We start from the raw sequence: 17,248 nt of genomic DNA, 5'->3' as shown, positions 1-17,248 counted from the left end.
CATGTATTCATTTTAAAAATATATGAATTTTTTTGAATTTTAATTACATTTATTTAGTTTAATATTATTTTTGTTTTGTTTTTTCATTTACATTTTATATATATACGTAACAATACGTAAATGTTTAGATTGTTATTGTTACAGTATTAGCCTACATTTTCCTAATCACCATGTATTTATTTTAAAATAAATACATTTATTTGAATCTTTTTTTTATTTTTTATTACATTATTTAGTTAATTAATATTATTTTATTGTTTATGTATTTACATTTTTACGTTTTTCTAACAAAAGGAGCAGTTTTTTTGTAATTAATTTTGTTATTATTTCACAACTGTTCCCAACAAGATTTTCTTTTTATCAGCGTGTTAGACTTAAGAAAGGGGGGATTTAACAAACCTGGCAACCCCAGCAACTAGCCCACTTCTCTGCATTCGGCTGTGAAGTTCAGACCTGCTGAACGCTAAAGTCCCCCTACTCCCCCTACTGCACCGGATGCCTCAGTACATTTTTTGACCTAAAAGCGTACAAAAATGTGTTTTTCCTCCCTTCTGGTTTGCAACTTGACTTCCCGCCTCATGTCCAAAACGAAATAATTTTTGTTCTAGTGAGTTCACTTTAGAAAAGCGTAGCATTCACGAGGTGGTTAGGTTTACATTCGTTCCCTGTATTGATTAGACCAATTCAAGTAAAGACCACAAGATGGAGTTGTTTTCTTGAATGTGTTCGAAACGATATTTTATACCTAAATTGTGCAAAAATAAACGTATTCACTTAAAACTGAATATTCTGACACCATTCAGGTCATTCAGCCGTTTGTATTCAATGGAAGAAAGAACGTCTTTGTTTGGAACAACATATGGGTGAGTAAATAAGGACAGAATGTTTATTTTTGGGTAAACTAGCACTTTAACCATTTAAACACTCTGAAACTCTTCAATAGTCTGCTTTTTTACAATATGTAACATTAGTAAACACAGACACAAGGACATTTTCTGGCATGAATGTACTTTATCCAACAAAATGTAAATACAAAGATGCAAAGCTGATCATCATATACATTTTAAATGTATCCTAAGCTGCTTGAGCGAATAAAAAGAAACAATATAGTATGAAACAACTGTTTTAGAGAAGAAGAAGAAAAAAACATCCACATTAGGCATACAATAAAAAGGCAAAAAAGCATTCACTAAAAATTGTAAACGAGAAGAGCAACATGGGAAAGCCTCAGAAGTGGATCATAAACAATAGAAGTGCTTCAACGTTACGAAATATACAAATAGCAGCATTTTAAGCATACTTTAAAGCATAATGTTAAATACAGCATTGTGTTAGGAGTGCAAAGAGGAATTGTGACAGCATCCTGAGACAGTGATGAAATCGGATCAGGGGTAACTACAGTATCGGTCTCTCTAAACGGTGGAAAATCAGAAAGAACTCAAGGTGTAGTTACAAAAACTAAACCCTCACACTGCAGGCAACACGGAGCATTTTAGGTTTCTGGCACCGGTGATGCATCAAGCTTATGGACTTTTAAAAAGACATAGAAAAAGCTAACCATATGCATTCTTATGGAAACGTACTGTAATGAGATCGAAAGATTCCCAGATTCAAACAGCATACTGCTTTGGTTGGCTCTTGAGGCTGATGGTCCGCTCGTTTTGCGAGATCACATGGGCTGCTCGACTGTTCAGCAGCCTGCATTCATGAAGAACATCTGTTGAAATAATTACCAAAATATATTCAATCAAGACTTTAGAAGTGTGACAGCTGATGTGTTTTAATTCATTAATTAATTCATTAATTTTAGTCATACCACTGAATTGTTTATAGGCTTCATCAACTATGGCATTGCTTGATCGCTTTATGTCCCAAAAGCCATCATCCACCCAAGGTTTGGTCTCTGGCACCTCAGGCAGTTGGCCATTTTTATACATGCCTGCTAATAATAAAAAATAAATGAATATACGCTACCAGTCAAAAGTTTTTGAACAGTAAGATTTTTGAAGAAGTCTCTTCTGCTCACCAAGCCTGCATTTGTTTGATTCAAAGTTTAGCAAAAACAGTAACATTTACTATTTAAATTAACTGTTTTTTATTTGAATATATTTTAACATGTAATTTATTCCTGTGGTTTTAAAGCTACATTTTTAGCATCATAACAGTCACGTGATCCTTCAGAAATCATTCTAATATTCTGATTTGCTTATATTCTAATTATTATTTTGATGTTGAAAACAGCTGAGTAGATTTTTTTTTTAGGTTTCTTTGATGAATAGAAAGTTCAGAAGAACAGCATTTATCTGAAATAGAAATCTTTTGTAACATTATAAATGTCTTTATCATCACTTTTGATTATTTTAAAGCGTCCATGCTAAATGAATGTGTTATTCTCTATCATTTATTTTCCAAAAAAGCTATTTCAGATAAATGCTGATCTTTGGATTCTTATATTAATCAAAGAATCGTGAAAAAATGTACTCAACTGTTTTAAATATTGATAACAATAATTTTAATAATAAATGTTTCTTGAACAGGAAATCAGCATATTAGAATGAGTTCTGAAGGATCATGTGACACTGAAGACTGGAGTAATGATGCTGAAAATTCAGATTTGATCACAGAAATAAATTACATTTTAAAATATATTAAAATATAAATATATAAAATATTTCAAAATTTTACTGTTTTGCTGTACTTTGGATCAAATAAATGCAGGCTTGGTGAGCAGAAAAGCCTTCTTTAAAAACGTTAAAAATCCTGCTGTTCAAAAACTTTTGACAAGTAGTGTATAATAGATAACAAAACCAGAAAAAAAAGTATTAAAAAGTGATTAAATAAAATGTTTTTAATAAGAACATATTCATAAATATATTATATTAATAAATAGAAAATGTTATTTTTTTAATATACTTTAAAATATTATTGTTTCTTGTGATCAAAGCTGAATTTTTAGCATCATTATTCCAGTTTTTAGTGTCACATGATCCTGTAGAAATCGTTCAATGTTAAATTATCAATTATATTATCAATATTTAAAACAATTGTTTAATATTTTTATAGGAACCGCCATTCATTTTTTCTGTATTTATTAATGGATATAAAGTTTAAAACAACCACATTTAGTTAAAATAAAATATTTTGTAACAATGTTAAAGTGTTTACTGTCACTTTTGATCAATATAATGCATCCTTGCTGGATTAAAGTATTAATTACTTAAAAAAAATGTACTAACCCTTAACTTTTAAACATAAGTGTATTTTTAGTTAACAAGCACTATCATATCTTTAATGCAAAAAAAATGTTTCATTACAGCATGGCATTATCATACAATATTATACACATAATGTCATGGTATAATATAATACACAAGTGCAGTGAGTTTTTCTCTTAAAATCTATCAAATAACAGAATTAAAATTCCAGTAAATACCTTTAATGGTATCATCAATGTCTTTGCATAGTTGGTATAAGTCACTTCCACGTCCCACCACCCTTTCACCTGAAATTATACATTAAAAGACTGAGCAAATCATTTAGGGCCAGATTTACTAAACAGGGAAAATTAGCACGCAATTCCATAAAAGCCCAGATGGGAGAGGAAAATTTTGCATGTGATTTATTGACAATGCGCAAATTAAACAACACATACACAGCCAGACCATTTCTATAATGACAGTCCTGACAGTACTATTTTAATGGCAAAAGATAACAACAACAACAACAACAACAAAATTGTTTAGCAAAATACGAAACACTCACCATCCAACACTTTCATGTTTGGGAAGATATCAAGAATAAGAGTCCGGTATGATGAATTCTTGCAGACTGTAGCAAAATAGAAGGACCACATTTAGAACTCCAGAAACATATAATCAAATAAAGCCAGAAATCTGCTAACCTGGATTTGTGTAATTATAGGTGTTGTCCTTCAGTCTGATGCTCTCCAGCTTCTTTAAACACTTGAGTGCATGAAGATTATCTACACTGTGGGTGCAATGCATCATGTGTGACATAAAATGGTGGATAGGAAAGCAGATCAATATATGAGTGGCTAAAAAGGTTGCTTACCTCGGTATCACATTGCCAGCAACATTCAAACTCTGTAAACTTTCACAGCCGGAAAGCGGTTCTGAGAAGAAACACGTTTAACTTCAAAAATCAGATATAATAGCATGATTTTTTACATACACTATCAGTCAAAAGTTTTTGAACAGTGTGATTTTTAATGTTTGTTAAAGAAGTCTCTTCTGGTCACCAAACCAGCATTTATTTGATGCAAAGTACAGAAACAACGGTACAATTTTGAAATATTGTTACTTTTTAAAATGACTATTTAATTTTTATATACAGTCGTGGCCAAAAGTTTTTAGAATTACATAAATATTGGAAATTGGAAAAGTTGCTGTTTAAGTTTTTATAATAGCAATTTGCATATACTCCAGAATGTTATGAAGAGTGATCAGATGAATTGCATAGTCCTTCTTTGCCATGAAAATTAACTTAATCTCGAAAAAAACTTTCCACTGCATTGTTAAGAAGGCTTCAGGGCGTCCAAGAAAGTCCCGCAAGCACCAGGATCGTCTTCTAAAGAGGATTCAGCTGCGGCATCGGAGTGCCACCAGTGCAGAGCTTGCTCAGGAATGGCAGCAGGCAGGTGTGAGCGCATCTGAACGCACAGTGAGGCCAAGACTTTTGGAAGATGGCCTGGTGTCAAGAAGGGCAGCAAAGAAGCCACTTCTCTCCAAAAAAAAAAACAGCAGGGACAGATTTATCTTCTGCAAAAAGTATGGCGAATGGACTGCTGAGGACTGGGGCAAAGTCATATTCTCTGATGAAGCCTCTTTCCGATTGTTTGGGGCATCTGGAAAAAGGCTTGTCCGGAGAAGAAAAGGTGAGCGCTACCATCAGTCCTGTGTCATGCCAACAGTAAAGCATCCTGAGACCATTCATGTGTGGGGTTGCTTCTCAACCAAGGGAGTGGGCTCACTCACAATTTTGCCCAAAAACACAGCCATGAATAAAGAATGGTACCAAAACACCCTCCAACAGCAACTTCTTCCAACAACAGTTTGGTGAAGAACAATGCATTTTCCAGCACGATGGAGCACCGTGCCATAAGGCAAAAGTGATAACTAAGTGGCTCGGGGACCAAAACGTTGACATTTTGGGTCCATGGCCTGGAAACTCCCAAGATCTTAAAACTTGTGGTCAATCCTCAAGAGGCAGGTGGACAAACAAAAACCCACTAATTCTGACAAACTCCAAGAAGTGATTATGAAAGAATGGGTTGCTATCAGTCAGGATTTGGCCCAGAAGTTGATAGAGAGCAGTCGAATTGCAGAGGTCCAGTACGTTGTCATTCTCAAAACTTTTGGCCACGACTGTATATACAGTCAAGCCTGAAATTATTCATACCCCTGGCTAATTCTGATTTAAAGTTACTTTTATTCAACCAGCAATTTTTTTTAACCGGAAATGACAAGAGGCATCATTGTGGAAAAAATATTTCTCAGCTTTTATTTACATTTGAACAAAAAGTGGCATGTCCAAAATTATTCATACCCTTTGCGAACTGTCACAGTCTATAGGAAAATGCAAAGTTCTATGCCATTCCAAATAGTCCAAGCTGTTAAAGCATCATAATTACCCTGATTCATTGGGGACAGCTGTTTTAATCAACTCAACAGGTGAAAAACAGAAGCTCTCTGCTGTTGGTTTGTGGACAGTCGTGGCTAAGACAAAGGAGCTCACTGAGGACCTGCAGCTGTGCATTGTGGCTGCTCACAACTCAGGAAAGGTCTATAAGACCGTATCTAAATGTTTTGAAGTTCCAGTGGCTACAGTGCAAAGTATTATTAAAAATATAAGTTGTTCCGCACTGTGAAAAATCTCAGAGGATGTGGTCGAAAGCCAAAGGTGACACTTGTGCTGGCCAGGAGGATAGTGAGAGAGGTAAAAAAGACCAGGGAACCTAATCACAGTAAACGGCACCATGAAAAAGGAGCAATACATCAAAATTCTCAACAGCAACATCAGGCAGTCTGCAGAGAAACTTGGCCTTGGGCACCAGTGGACATGTCAGCACGACAACGACCCAAAGCACAGCAAAAGTGGTGAAGAAATGGTTAACAGACAAAACATTAACGTTTTGCAGTGGCCCAGCCAGAGTCCTGACTTAAATCCAATTGAGAATCTGTGGAGGGAGCTAAAGATCAGGGTGATGGAAAGGAGACCCTCCAACCTGAAAGAGTTGGAGCTCATGGCTAAAGATGAATGGGCAAAAATACCAGTGGAGACATGCAGAAAGCTGGTTAGCAATTATAGGAAGCGTTTGATTGCTGTAATAGCCAATAAAGGCTTTTCTATTGATTATTGAGAAGGGTATGAATAATTTTGGACATGCCACTTTTTGTTCAAATTTAATTAAAAGATGAGTAATATATTTTACACCTTTTGTACATCATCTTATTATCTTTTGGGAGAAGCCTGTGTAATTTCCGGTCAAAAAAAAAACCAAAAACTTGCTGGTTGAATAAAAGTAACTAAGTCAGAATTTGCCAGGGGAATGAATAATTTCAGGCTTGACTGTATGTATATATATTCCTTTTCTTTTGGTCAAAGAAATTCTAAAAATTAATACTTTTATTTAGCAAGGATGCTTTAAATTGATCGAAATTGATGACAAAAACATTTATAATGTTACAAAAGATTTCTATTTCAGATAAATGTTCTTCTTTTGAACAATCTATTCATCTATTCATATAAGAAACCTAAGAAAAATCTACTCAGCTGTTTTCAACATAATAATAATAATTAAAAGAAATTAATAATAATAATAATAATAATAATAATAACAATAAATGTTTTTTGAGCAGCAAATCAGAATATCAGAATGATTTCGGAAGGATCGTGTGACTGGAGTAATGATGCTAAAAATCCAGCTTTGATATCACAGGAATAAATTAAATATATTCAAATAGAAAAGAGTTACAATAATAGTAAAGAGATGAGCAAAAGAGACTTCTTTAAAAAACATTAAAAATCTTACTATTCGAAAACTTTTGACTGGTAGTGTATATAATCACATTAAAGGAATAGTTCATATAAAAAATGAACCTTTCCTGAAAATTTACTGAAATCTCAGGCCATTCAAAATGTAGGTGTTTTTGTTTCTTCATCAGTACAGATTTAGAGAAATTTAATGTTATATTACATCACTTGCTCACCAATGGATCCTTTGCAGTGAATGGGTGCCGTCAAAATGAAATTCCAAACAGCTGATTAAAACATCACAATTATTCACAAGTAATCCACACCACTCCAGTACATCAATTAACGTCTTGTGGATTATTGTGATGTTTTTATCCGCTGTTTGTTTGGACTCTCATTCTGATGGCACCCATTCACTGCAAAGAACCCATTGGTGAGCAAGTGATGTAAAGCTAAATTCCTCCAAATCTGTTCCCATTAAGAAACAAACCTATCTACATCTTGGATGACCTGAGGGGGAGTCTAATTTTTAGCAAATGTAATTTTTTGGAGAAGCATTCCATTAAGATAGAAATAACCATTACCTAAATTAGAGATTCTATTAGCTGACAAGTTAAGAACAAGAAGTCTTCGTAGAGGTGATAGAGGCCCCAGATTTGTGATGTTATTTTTAGAGAGGTCCAGCCTCTCTAAGTTTAAACACTCTCCTATACATCCAAGATCATAAATTCCTGCAAAAAAAAAAAACATGCAAGATTGTGTTTAGCATATTTTGAGAATGTATGCTGCAGACTCTAAAATCAGTATCGTTTTACCTAAATTCCTTAGTTTAAGAAACATGATGGACTCCAAATCGAACTCCCCGGTGCGGGACTTCAGAAGCACAGTGGTGATCTTTGCACATTCTGTTTCTGGAATATGAGGAGAAAGCGTGTGATTATACTTTACGCAGCAGTTTTCTGATAGTCCGTTGAGTATTAAAGCTCTTTCTGGTCGGTTCAGTATTTTTCCGTGGGGAGATTATAAATGTGGCTCTACATGATTCAAAAGGTTCATGGTAATTACAGTTTTAATCTTGCTTTTTGTGTCGCTTTTCTTGAATTCTCAAAGACCGGATTACAGCTAAGGAGCTCCTCTGGGTTTAATTTAATGCCCAGCAAATGTTCTTTTTTTAAACTTAAATATTTTTAGCATTATACAATAACAACATCCTTGTGTCCTTCCATAATCTGTAGTTTCCTCTAGTTTTTTAACATTCACATCCAGAACAAAAATTTACAGATTTACAGAATTTACTCACCCCCTTGTCATCCAAAATGTTCTTTCTTTCTTTAGTCAATAAGCAATTATGTTTTTTAGGAAACATGTTTCTGCCTATAAAACTGCATTTTGGAAGTTTGAACATGAGGGCACCTTTGAAGTCCACTATATGGAGATAATTCCTGAAATGTTTTCCTCAAGAAACATAATTTCATATCGACTGAAGAAAGAAAGACATGAACATCTTGGATGACAAGGGGGTGAGTAAATTATCTGTACATTTTTGTTCTGGAAGTGAAAAGAAATTAACTAAAGAAATTAATTAATTAATTGATGCAGATTGTAACTTTGGCACTACTTTTATTATTTAAAAATATAATAATAACAGCTAATAATGTACTTTTTATTTTATTTTAGTGGGCAGATTTTTTTATGTAAAATACATACTTTTTTGTTATTGTTTTTAAATACAGATAACAATATATTACTACGGACTATTACTAAAATAAATGAGATTATTTTTAATAAAGATTGAATTGAATTAATTGAATTCAATTATTAAATTAATAAAAAGAATAATACATTTTAATAATAAATATTATGGCATTTAATAATGAATATTGCCACTGATACTATTTTTATATTTTCAATAACATTTTTTTTGTTAAATAAAATTAAAAATAGTTTAAAACATTTTTGTCAATTGAAATAAAGCTGAAATAATAATAAATATTAAAAATAATAAATAAATAATAATAAATAATAACAATAAATAGATGAAAAACACCAAACAAAAATGAAAAATGTTGTTCTGGCAAATTGACAAAAATTCAGTCAAATTAACTAAATAAATTAATTAGCTAATTAATGCAGATTGAAACTTTGGCACCAATTAAATTTAAAATGTAATACCATGCTTTACTTTTTACTTTAGTGAGCTGATTTATTTTAAAAAGAAGACATTTTTTGTTTTTGTTTTTAAACACAGATAATTATAATTACTTCAGACTATTACTAAAACATTACTAAGAATATTTTAATAAATGACTAAAAATTAAGGTTATTTTTAATAAATATTTGAATTGAATTAATTCAATTAAATGACTAAATTAATAAAGAAATTCTAAGTAATATTATTGCACATTATATTTATTTATGAAGCATTTGTCAGATTTACGTAAACATTGACAAACATTTTGTCCTTGAACTATGTGAAAACATGCCAGTGATATTATTTTTACTTTTTTACATCACTTAACATTTGTGAAGAAAAAAGATGAAAAAAAAAAAAAGAGAGAAATGTTGTTCTGGCAACTAATTTAAAATAAGTTTAGGCACTAAAATTACTAACTACATACAAATAAATAATACAAATAATAAACCTAAATAGTAATATTAGTATTATTTTATTTTAATAATATTATTAGAATTATTTTATTATTTACTACTGAATTAATGAATTAATTCAATAGTCTTTATTAAAATGTATATATACACTCGCATACATGACAAAAGCAAATAACAAAATGACTAAAAATGAACTAAAGTTTAAATTAAAGCTCATTCAAAATATTAATAAATAATATAATATTAGATAAATAATAATAAACCAACACTGTTATAGGATTGGTTTCTTAATTTCTGCTTTTTCAAAAAAGATTTAGAAATCATATAAAAATAACAATGATCTTACTTAACCTAACTGAATTAATATATGAATTAATATGGACAATATTTAAATTAGAAAATCTTTTCTAGCCCATTTTAAGACAACAATGACAACACGCACAGCACCCACTTGAAAGAGTTTCACGAACTAAATTAAAATAGCTGAGATAATGTGTAAACACTAAAAGTTGTTGCAAACCAACAGTTGGTTTAATCAACGGAACCAAAGCATGTCTTTAATGAACCAGATTCATACATACGGAGCAACAAGCGACTGATGTCCTCAAAAGGAGACGCCATGCTGTTTTACCCATGCAGTAATTCACGACTACATGTATTAGGCTGCCAAACAAAAGAAATAGTCCTCAAAATGAACATAAAAGTCATTTTAGTCACCGAAGTGTGTTTGCGAATCAGCACCACAGTGTGTGGACAGCTACCGCTGCTAGCAAGCGCTAACATTAAAACACTGCTTTATCAACTAACGTTAACTCACCGTTGTCTTTTTCCCTCTTCGAGTCCATTGTCGCTTAGATTTACGCAGTCATTCGCAGATTACAGCATGGGATGGATGTTTTGAATATAAATGCTGGTGGGCATGTACAGTATGCGGTACACACAGCAGATCTGAGCAGGTGTGACTGTTAGCTCTGCGGCTAGCCTTACTGTAGCGTCTGCCCTAGATACTCCTGCTTTTAATGCGGACATGATTTGCCCCCCTGCTGTTTCACTGCTCCGGCGTTTTTATTCATCTCTAGCGTTCTCTTGGTTTAATTAACACCTGGATAAATTAATTATTTAAAGTTCAGCCCAGCCGGAAGTTGCCCTTTCTGTGTTTTTGTGTGCTTACAGTGGTTACTAGGATATATTGTCATGGAAACAAGAACAAGAATGCAGTTTTTTCTTTTCTTTTTTTACTCAAACGTTATCGTTAATATTATAACAACATGTTAGTGTCCTTACATAAGCTGTAGTTTCTTATTCTTCTTTTTTAGTCTAATAAAGTAAAAAAAAATAATAATGCTAATTAATGCAGATTGTAATTTTGGCACCAATTTAATTATTTAAAATGCAATAATAACAGATAATAATGTAAAATGTTACTTTAGTGGGCTGATTTGTTTTTATAAAGTGGAAGATAAACATTTTTTTTTGGTTTTGCTTACTACAGACTATTACTAATGCAAAAAAGAACTTAAAAAAAGAATGTTATTAAATATTATATACTTTATTTATGAATCATTTGTGAGATTTACATAACCTTTAAAAAATATTTTGTCCTTAAACTATGTGAAAATTATTGCAATTTTTATATTCTCATGAACTAGTTATTTTTGTTAAATAATAAGTTAAAATAAAATTATAGTTTAAATAAAGCTGAAATAATAATAATAAATAGATGACACTGAACAAAAATTAGAAAATGATTTAAAAGAAGTTTAAGCACTAAAATTGCATTATTTTGATAAATTAACTTTTGTTTTGAGCCATGAGTGACTTGGTGCTCTTCATAAAAAATAAATAAATAAATAAATAAATAAAATAAAATAAACTTTAGTGGACTGATTTTTTTCATGTATTCTTTTTTTTATATATATACAGATAATTATAATTACTACAGACTATTACTAATGTAAAAAAAAATAATTCTAAATAATATTATTAAACATTATATACGTTTTTTATTAATTGATTGTCAGACTTACATAACCTTTGACAAATATTTTGTCCTTAAACTATGTGAAAATTATTTTTATATTTTCATGAATGGTTATTTTTGTTAAACAAATAATAAAAACTTAAAAATAAGTTAAAATAAAATAATAGTTTAAATAAAGCCGAAATAATAATAATAAATAGGTTAAAAACACTGAACAAAAATTAGAAACTGATTTAAGCACTAAAATTACAATATTTTGATAAATTAAACTACTTTTGAGCCACGAGTGACTTGGTGCTCTTTTCATAAAAAAGAAAAAAAAAGAAAAAAAAAATATATATATATATATATATATATATATATATATATATATATATATATATATATATATATATATATATATATATATATATATATATATGTGTGTGTGTATATAAACTTTATTTGGCTGATTTATTTTTTTATTTTTATTTATTTTATTTTTTTTTTACTAAATTTGTACTTTAGTAAATAAAGCTGAAATAATGATAATAATAATAATAATAATAATAAATAGATGAACACATACACTAAACATGAGAAATGTTACTCTGGCAACTAATTTAAAAGAAGTTTAAGCACTGAAATTATTAACAGAAATAAAAAGAAACTAAAAAGCTATTAAAAATTATAATAAACTAATTTAACGTAATTAGGAATAAAAGCTACAAAATTACAAAAGCAAGTAACACAATTTTTTCCTTTTTTTTAGAATTTTTGTCATGTAAATTTTGCATTACAAAGTTTTCAAGTGTAAAAAGTACAGTAAATTTCAAGGGGGGGGGGGATTCTGTAAGAAAAGGTTCTTTATTTGCATCGATAATTCAATGAAGAACCATTCATGAAAACATTTCTTTATATTTCATTAATAATTCCACTGTGTAAATTATTTAAATTTACTAATTTTGAAAAATGCAATTAATTTCACCATACATATACTTTAATAATTAATAAATAATTAAGCAGGAGAATATGCATTCGTAAATAATATCGATGGTCTTAATTATTCTTTCTACAGCTTATCGCAGCTTCCTATTGCTTAGAAGCTCCTGGAAAACATATATATTTAGTCTCTCAAAACCCTTATATTTTAGTTCTATTTTAAAATTTGTTTCATTATGTATCCCTGTACGAATAATAGAAATAATAATGATGCGTTTTTTAATAATTGTGATACACAGTTCTTAATAAAAAAAAAGTATTTAAACTTTTAGTATTAGTTTAATTTAGATATTGCATAAATAAATATAATAGCCTATCCAAGGTTTTCTGTGTTTAGTGCTGCCCCCTGGTGGTGTGAAGTTAATTCAAGAATCATTTTCATTGAGAATTCCGTCATAGTGAGAGCGAACAGGGACGGGACGAGGAGCCTACATGCTGCGCGTCAGGAACGGTACGCGTCAAACAAGTGTAACGTTTCTTGAGCTGCTAAAGTATTTATGGAGAGTGTCGCCTTTACCACCAACAGGCATAGGCTACTTCAGGAAGGACTGAAATTTCATGCTGCCTCCCAATTTTCTCGGCTGGCCAAACCGTGGACATAAATGCCTAGAACAGAAAAGACCAATGTGATGCATCTGCACGAGAGGAAAATCACTCGACTAAGATGGGTAATAAGCAAACGATATTTACTGATGAACAGCTAGACGCCTATCAGGTAAGATACTATAGTCTTCAGCGTTATTTACAGACAAAAATTAAACAGCAACAAAAGCAAGTTTTGGTTTAAGGAATGAACAGATCTGTGGTTTTGACTCTTTCTTTCTTCATTCAGTTAAAATCAATGTTTATTTAGTTTCATTTTAAGTAAGTATTCTTAAAAACTAACTAAAAATAATATACTGCCTAAAAATTCTATTTCATGAAGAATATATCTAGAAGCTGACAGTAGGGTTTATTCCCAAAGATGTTCTGTATGATTTTATATGAGGTTCACCTTGTTCTTAGTTTATTGTCTGCGGCATACAAGCGACTTTATTGTCTTTCACAGTGTGCTGTTTGTAGGATTTTTGTAGGAAATGAGTATAAGATTAATATTGATCCTAGATATTGTGCTTGAGCTTTTTAAACTCTAGGCTATTTCAAATAGCAGTGTTTTATAAATCTTCAGGGTGCTCTTGAAAATGGCTTGCACACACAAGTAAGAAACTTTTATTTAGAATCACATCATATATTATTTGCTCTTTGTGTGAAACCTAAGGTCTGGCCATTGAGGCATATCTGAGGACATCTGATCATATTGTTCTTTAACCTCCTCGTGGGTGAACGTGAGAAGATCTTGCTTTTGTCTTTTCAGAACAGCAGTCTGATATGCTTTAGCAAAACATCATCTCAATCTAGTAAGTCTAAAAAAAAAAGATCTAGAGAGCCTTGAATATTAATACCAGTTTAAGAAGATATGCAGAAACCTCATTCTGATTAGTCAGCTTTTTTTCGACTTTCTGATTTCTACTGCCAGATGATTTACAGTACACTCCTGTTTGGGAATTTGGTAGCAGATATGTGATATAGCTGATTAATCGAATCAGATATGAAGGAAATTTGAACAGTAGGCATTTGAGTTTCCCATTTGCCAATCAACAAGGTGCTTCATGGAGATCAATTACTGTTAGCAACAATGGCCGCCGCTCCTTGTGCTCTTTAATCACTGGGTTGTACTACCTGGATCAGTGGAGCTTGGCCATTTGGCTGATAGACTCGTTCCTTACAGCAGCCAAGTCTTATCAAGTCATTCATTGTGCTGTAAAAGAGAATCAGGCTATTGGAGGAGAATATTGTTGAAAATTTAGTGGCTAGTAATCCTAAGAAATACCTTTTTTGAGGCACACTGTTTGCCATAAAAAATGTACCCATATAATTTAGTCATCATTTCTTCATGTTTCCAAAACGTTGTGACTTTTATGTAAAACACAAAAGCAGATTGTTTGCAGAACCTCGATTCCAATTTAAATGTGATTCAGTTCATATTGATTTTGGTATATTTCTCTATATGTTCATTTTCTTACATATAAGTACTCTCAACTTTTGTAATTATACAGGACAGTGTTTCATATGGATTTCATATGGACCAGCTCATAAAAATAATTTTTGAAATTGGTTACACTGGTCATGCTGTAGCTAGTTTTTCATTTACTGAAAAGAAGCTGGTTCATTCGAGTTGTTTGTTCATGAATTGGAATACACTGGTCATGCTGGATGTTTTCAATTTACTAAAAAGAACTGGTTCATGAGAGTTGTTTACACTGGTTGCCCTGCATGTTTCTGATTCACTAAAAAGAACTGGCTCAAAAGTGCCATTTGTTCTTGAATCAGAATACACTGGCCGCACTACTGTTTATGGTACTGATTCACAAAAAAAGTCTGCTTTAATAGTGTCATTTGTTTGTGAATTGGAAGCACTGGTTGCATTGTATGTTTTTGATTCACCAAAATAACTGGTTCCGTAGAGTCATTTACATTTACATTTATTCATTTAGCAGACGCTTTTATCCAAAGCGACTTACAAATTGGGAATACAACAAGTGATTCTTCCTAAGGAGGCAGATCAACATAGGAAGTGCTCAAAAATACCATATATTAGGCATTGTTAGATGAGTAGAGGCTAGAAAGGGAAGATCAAGAAAGAGAGAAGAGCAAAGTTTTTTTTTTTATATATATATTATTGAGTCAAATAGTGTCGAAAAAGATGGGTTTTCAGCAGTCGCTTGAAAGCTGTTAAGGAGTCTGCATTCCGGATAGGGGTGGGAAGATCATTCCACCAGGCAGGAACGTTGAACGAGAATGTTCTGGAAAGTGATTTCATGCCTCTCTGTGGTGGTACAATGAGGCGTCTTTCACTAGAGGATATAAAGAGAGGTGTGACATGGGCCTTTTTGGGCTCATTGAAGACCAGACGTGCTGCTGCATTCTGAATCATTTGTAGAGGTTTGATTGTACATGCTGGAAGACCGGCTAAAAGAGCATTGCAGTAGTCCAGCCTGGAAATGACCAGGGCCTGGACGAGGAGTTGTGTAGCATGCTCTGTTAGGAAGGGCCTGATCTTTCTGATGTTGTGCAATGCAAACCTGCAAGATCGAGCAGTTTTAGCTATGTGGTCTTTAAAAGTCAATTGGTTGTCAAAGATTACACCCAGATTTCTGGCTGAAGTCGATGGGGTAACTGTTGATGAACCTAACTGGATGGAGAAGTCATGCTGTAGAGTTGGAGTGGCAGGAAAAACAAGGAGCTCAGTCTTTGCAAGATTGAGCTGTAGATGTAGATGTTCCTTCATCCATGCAGAGATATCCGCCAGGCAGCCTGAGATCCGTGCAGCTACTGATCATCTGGTTTGAATGAAAGATAGAGCTGTGTGTCATCAGCATAGCAATGGTAGGAGAAGCCATGTGCCTGTATGATGGGGCCCAGAGATGTAAGGCAAGACAAGGCAAGGCAAGTTTATTTATATAGCACATTTCATACACAATGGTAATTCAAAGTGCTGTACATAAAATGAATTAAAATCATAATAGCATCAAAATCATACAAATTTATAATAATCACAACAATAAAAACAAAATTTAAGAACATTTAAGATGATTTTTAAAAAAAATTATTTAAAATTAATTAACACAGTAAAATGATTATACATAAAATAATGCAATCTGTTCGGACGCAGCACAGTGCTCATTCAATAAATGCACAACTGAACAGATGAGTTTTGAGTCTGCATTTAAATGTGGCTAATGTATTAGCACATCTGATCTCTTCTGGAAGCTGATTCCAACTGTGGGCGGCATAATAGCTAAAAGCGGATTCCCCTTGTTTTGTGTGAACCCTTGATATTACTGACTCGATCCTAGTGATCTGAGTTGTCTGTTAGGTTTATATTCAGTGAGCATATCTGCAATGTATGTAGGTCCTAGGCCATTGAGTGCTTTATAAATAAGTAAAAGTACTTTAAATACTATCCTAAACATAACTGGAAGCCAGTGTAGGGACCTGAGGACTGGTGTAATATGCTCTGATTTTTTGGTTCTAGTCAGAATCCTGGCAGCAGCGTTCTGTATGAGCTGCAGCTGTCTAATGGTCTTCTTGGGAAGGCCAGTGAGGAGACCATTGCAATAGTCCACCCTGCTGCTGAGTGAGGAGACCATTGCAATAGTCCACCCTGCTGCTGATAAAGGCATGAACAAGTTTCTCCAAGTCATGACGGGAAACAAAACATCTAATTCTTGCAATGTTTTTGAGATGATAGTATGCTGATTTAGTTACTGCTTTGACATGGCTACTGAAACTGAGGTCTGACTCCAGAATCACACCCAGATTCTTGACTTGATTTTTTGTTTTTTGACCTCTAGCATCAAGGTACGCATTTACTTTATGCACTTCATCTTTGTTTCCAAATACAATGACTTCTGTTATGGCACATCCAACTGTTAATTTCATCAATGCATTGGCAGAGGGAGTCAATGGGGCTGTAGTCATTTGGCGATAAGGCTAGGTAAATCTGGGTATCATCTGCATAGCTGTGATATGCTATTTGGTTCTTTCTCATTATTTGACTTAGTGGGAGCATATACAGGCTGAACAGCAGCGGTGTATATGGAGAAGAGGAGGGGTCCAAGAAAAATTTATTTGTGAATTAGACTG

At 32.5% G+C, this 17,248-nt stretch overlaps 2 protein-coding genes across 3 annotated transcripts in view; one reads left to right on the top strand and one right to left on the bottom strand.

The window, feature by feature from the left end:
- Nucleotides 1-960: 960 nt before the first annotated feature.
- On the bottom strand, nucleotides 961-10,715 carry lrrc61 (leucine rich repeat containing 61). Of its 2 annotated transcripts, none has more exons than XM_073832166.1 (9): nucleotides 10,418-10,715; nucleotides 7,809-7,904; nucleotides 7,578-7,724; nucleotides 4,072-4,132; nucleotides 3,902-3,987; nucleotides 3,763-3,828; nucleotides 3,434-3,502; nucleotides 1,817-1,939; nucleotides 961-1,717 (listed from the first exon to the last, which is right to left on the bottom strand). In XM_073832166.1, the coding sequence occupies exons 1-9, from the start codon at nucleotides 10,443-10,445 to the stop codon at nucleotides 1,611-1,613; spliced, it is 783 nt and encodes a 260-aa protein (XP_073688267.1). In that variant the 5' UTR covers nucleotides 10,446-10,715; the 3' UTR covers nucleotides 961-1,610. The 2 variants fall into 2 exon arrangements, with proteins under 2 accessions (XP_073688267.1, XP_073688268.1); XM_073832167.1 differs by having other exon boundaries at nucleotides 962-1,717; nucleotides 1,817-1,942; nucleotides 10,418-10,451.
- Nucleotides 10,716-12,984: 2,269 nt separating this feature from the next.
- The window catches only part of cib2 (calcium and integrin binding family member 2), a 46,170-nt gene continuing 41,906 nt past the window's right edge, over nucleotides 12,985-17,248 (top strand). The window contains exon 1 of the mRNA XM_073832131.1: nucleotides 12,985-13,277. Coding sequence (XP_073688232.1) covers nucleotides 13,227-13,277 — 51 coding nt within the window. The 5' untranslated portion in view covers nucleotides 12,985-13,226. The remainder of the gene's footprint in view (nucleotides 13,278-17,248) is intronic.

The sequence above is a fragment of the Garra rufa genome, chromosome 25, assembly GCF_049309525.1.
Source record: "Garra rufa chromosome 25, GarRuf1.0, whole genome shotgun sequence".
Taxonomy (NCBI): Eukaryota; Metazoa; Chordata; class Actinopteri; order Cypriniformes; family Cyprinidae; genus Garra; species Garra rufa.
This window is presented reverse-complemented; position numbering and strand designations above follow the sequence as displayed.

What these genes read in the sequence shown, in the direction of transcription:
- lrrc61 (XM_073832167.1), bottom strand. Translation starts at nt 10,445, where the DNA reads ATGGACTCGAAGAGGGAAAAAGACAACG. An exon ending in GAAGAGGGAAAAAGACAACG is followed by an intron (nt 7,905 to 10,417) that starts GTGAGTTAACGT and finishes CTCATATTCCAG; the next exon opens with AAACAGAATGTGCAAAGATC. An exon ending in AAACATGAAAGTGTTGGATG is followed by an intron (nt 3,503 to 3,762) that starts GTGAGTGTTTCG and finishes GTATAATTTCAG; the next exon opens with GTGAAAGGGTGGTGGGACGT.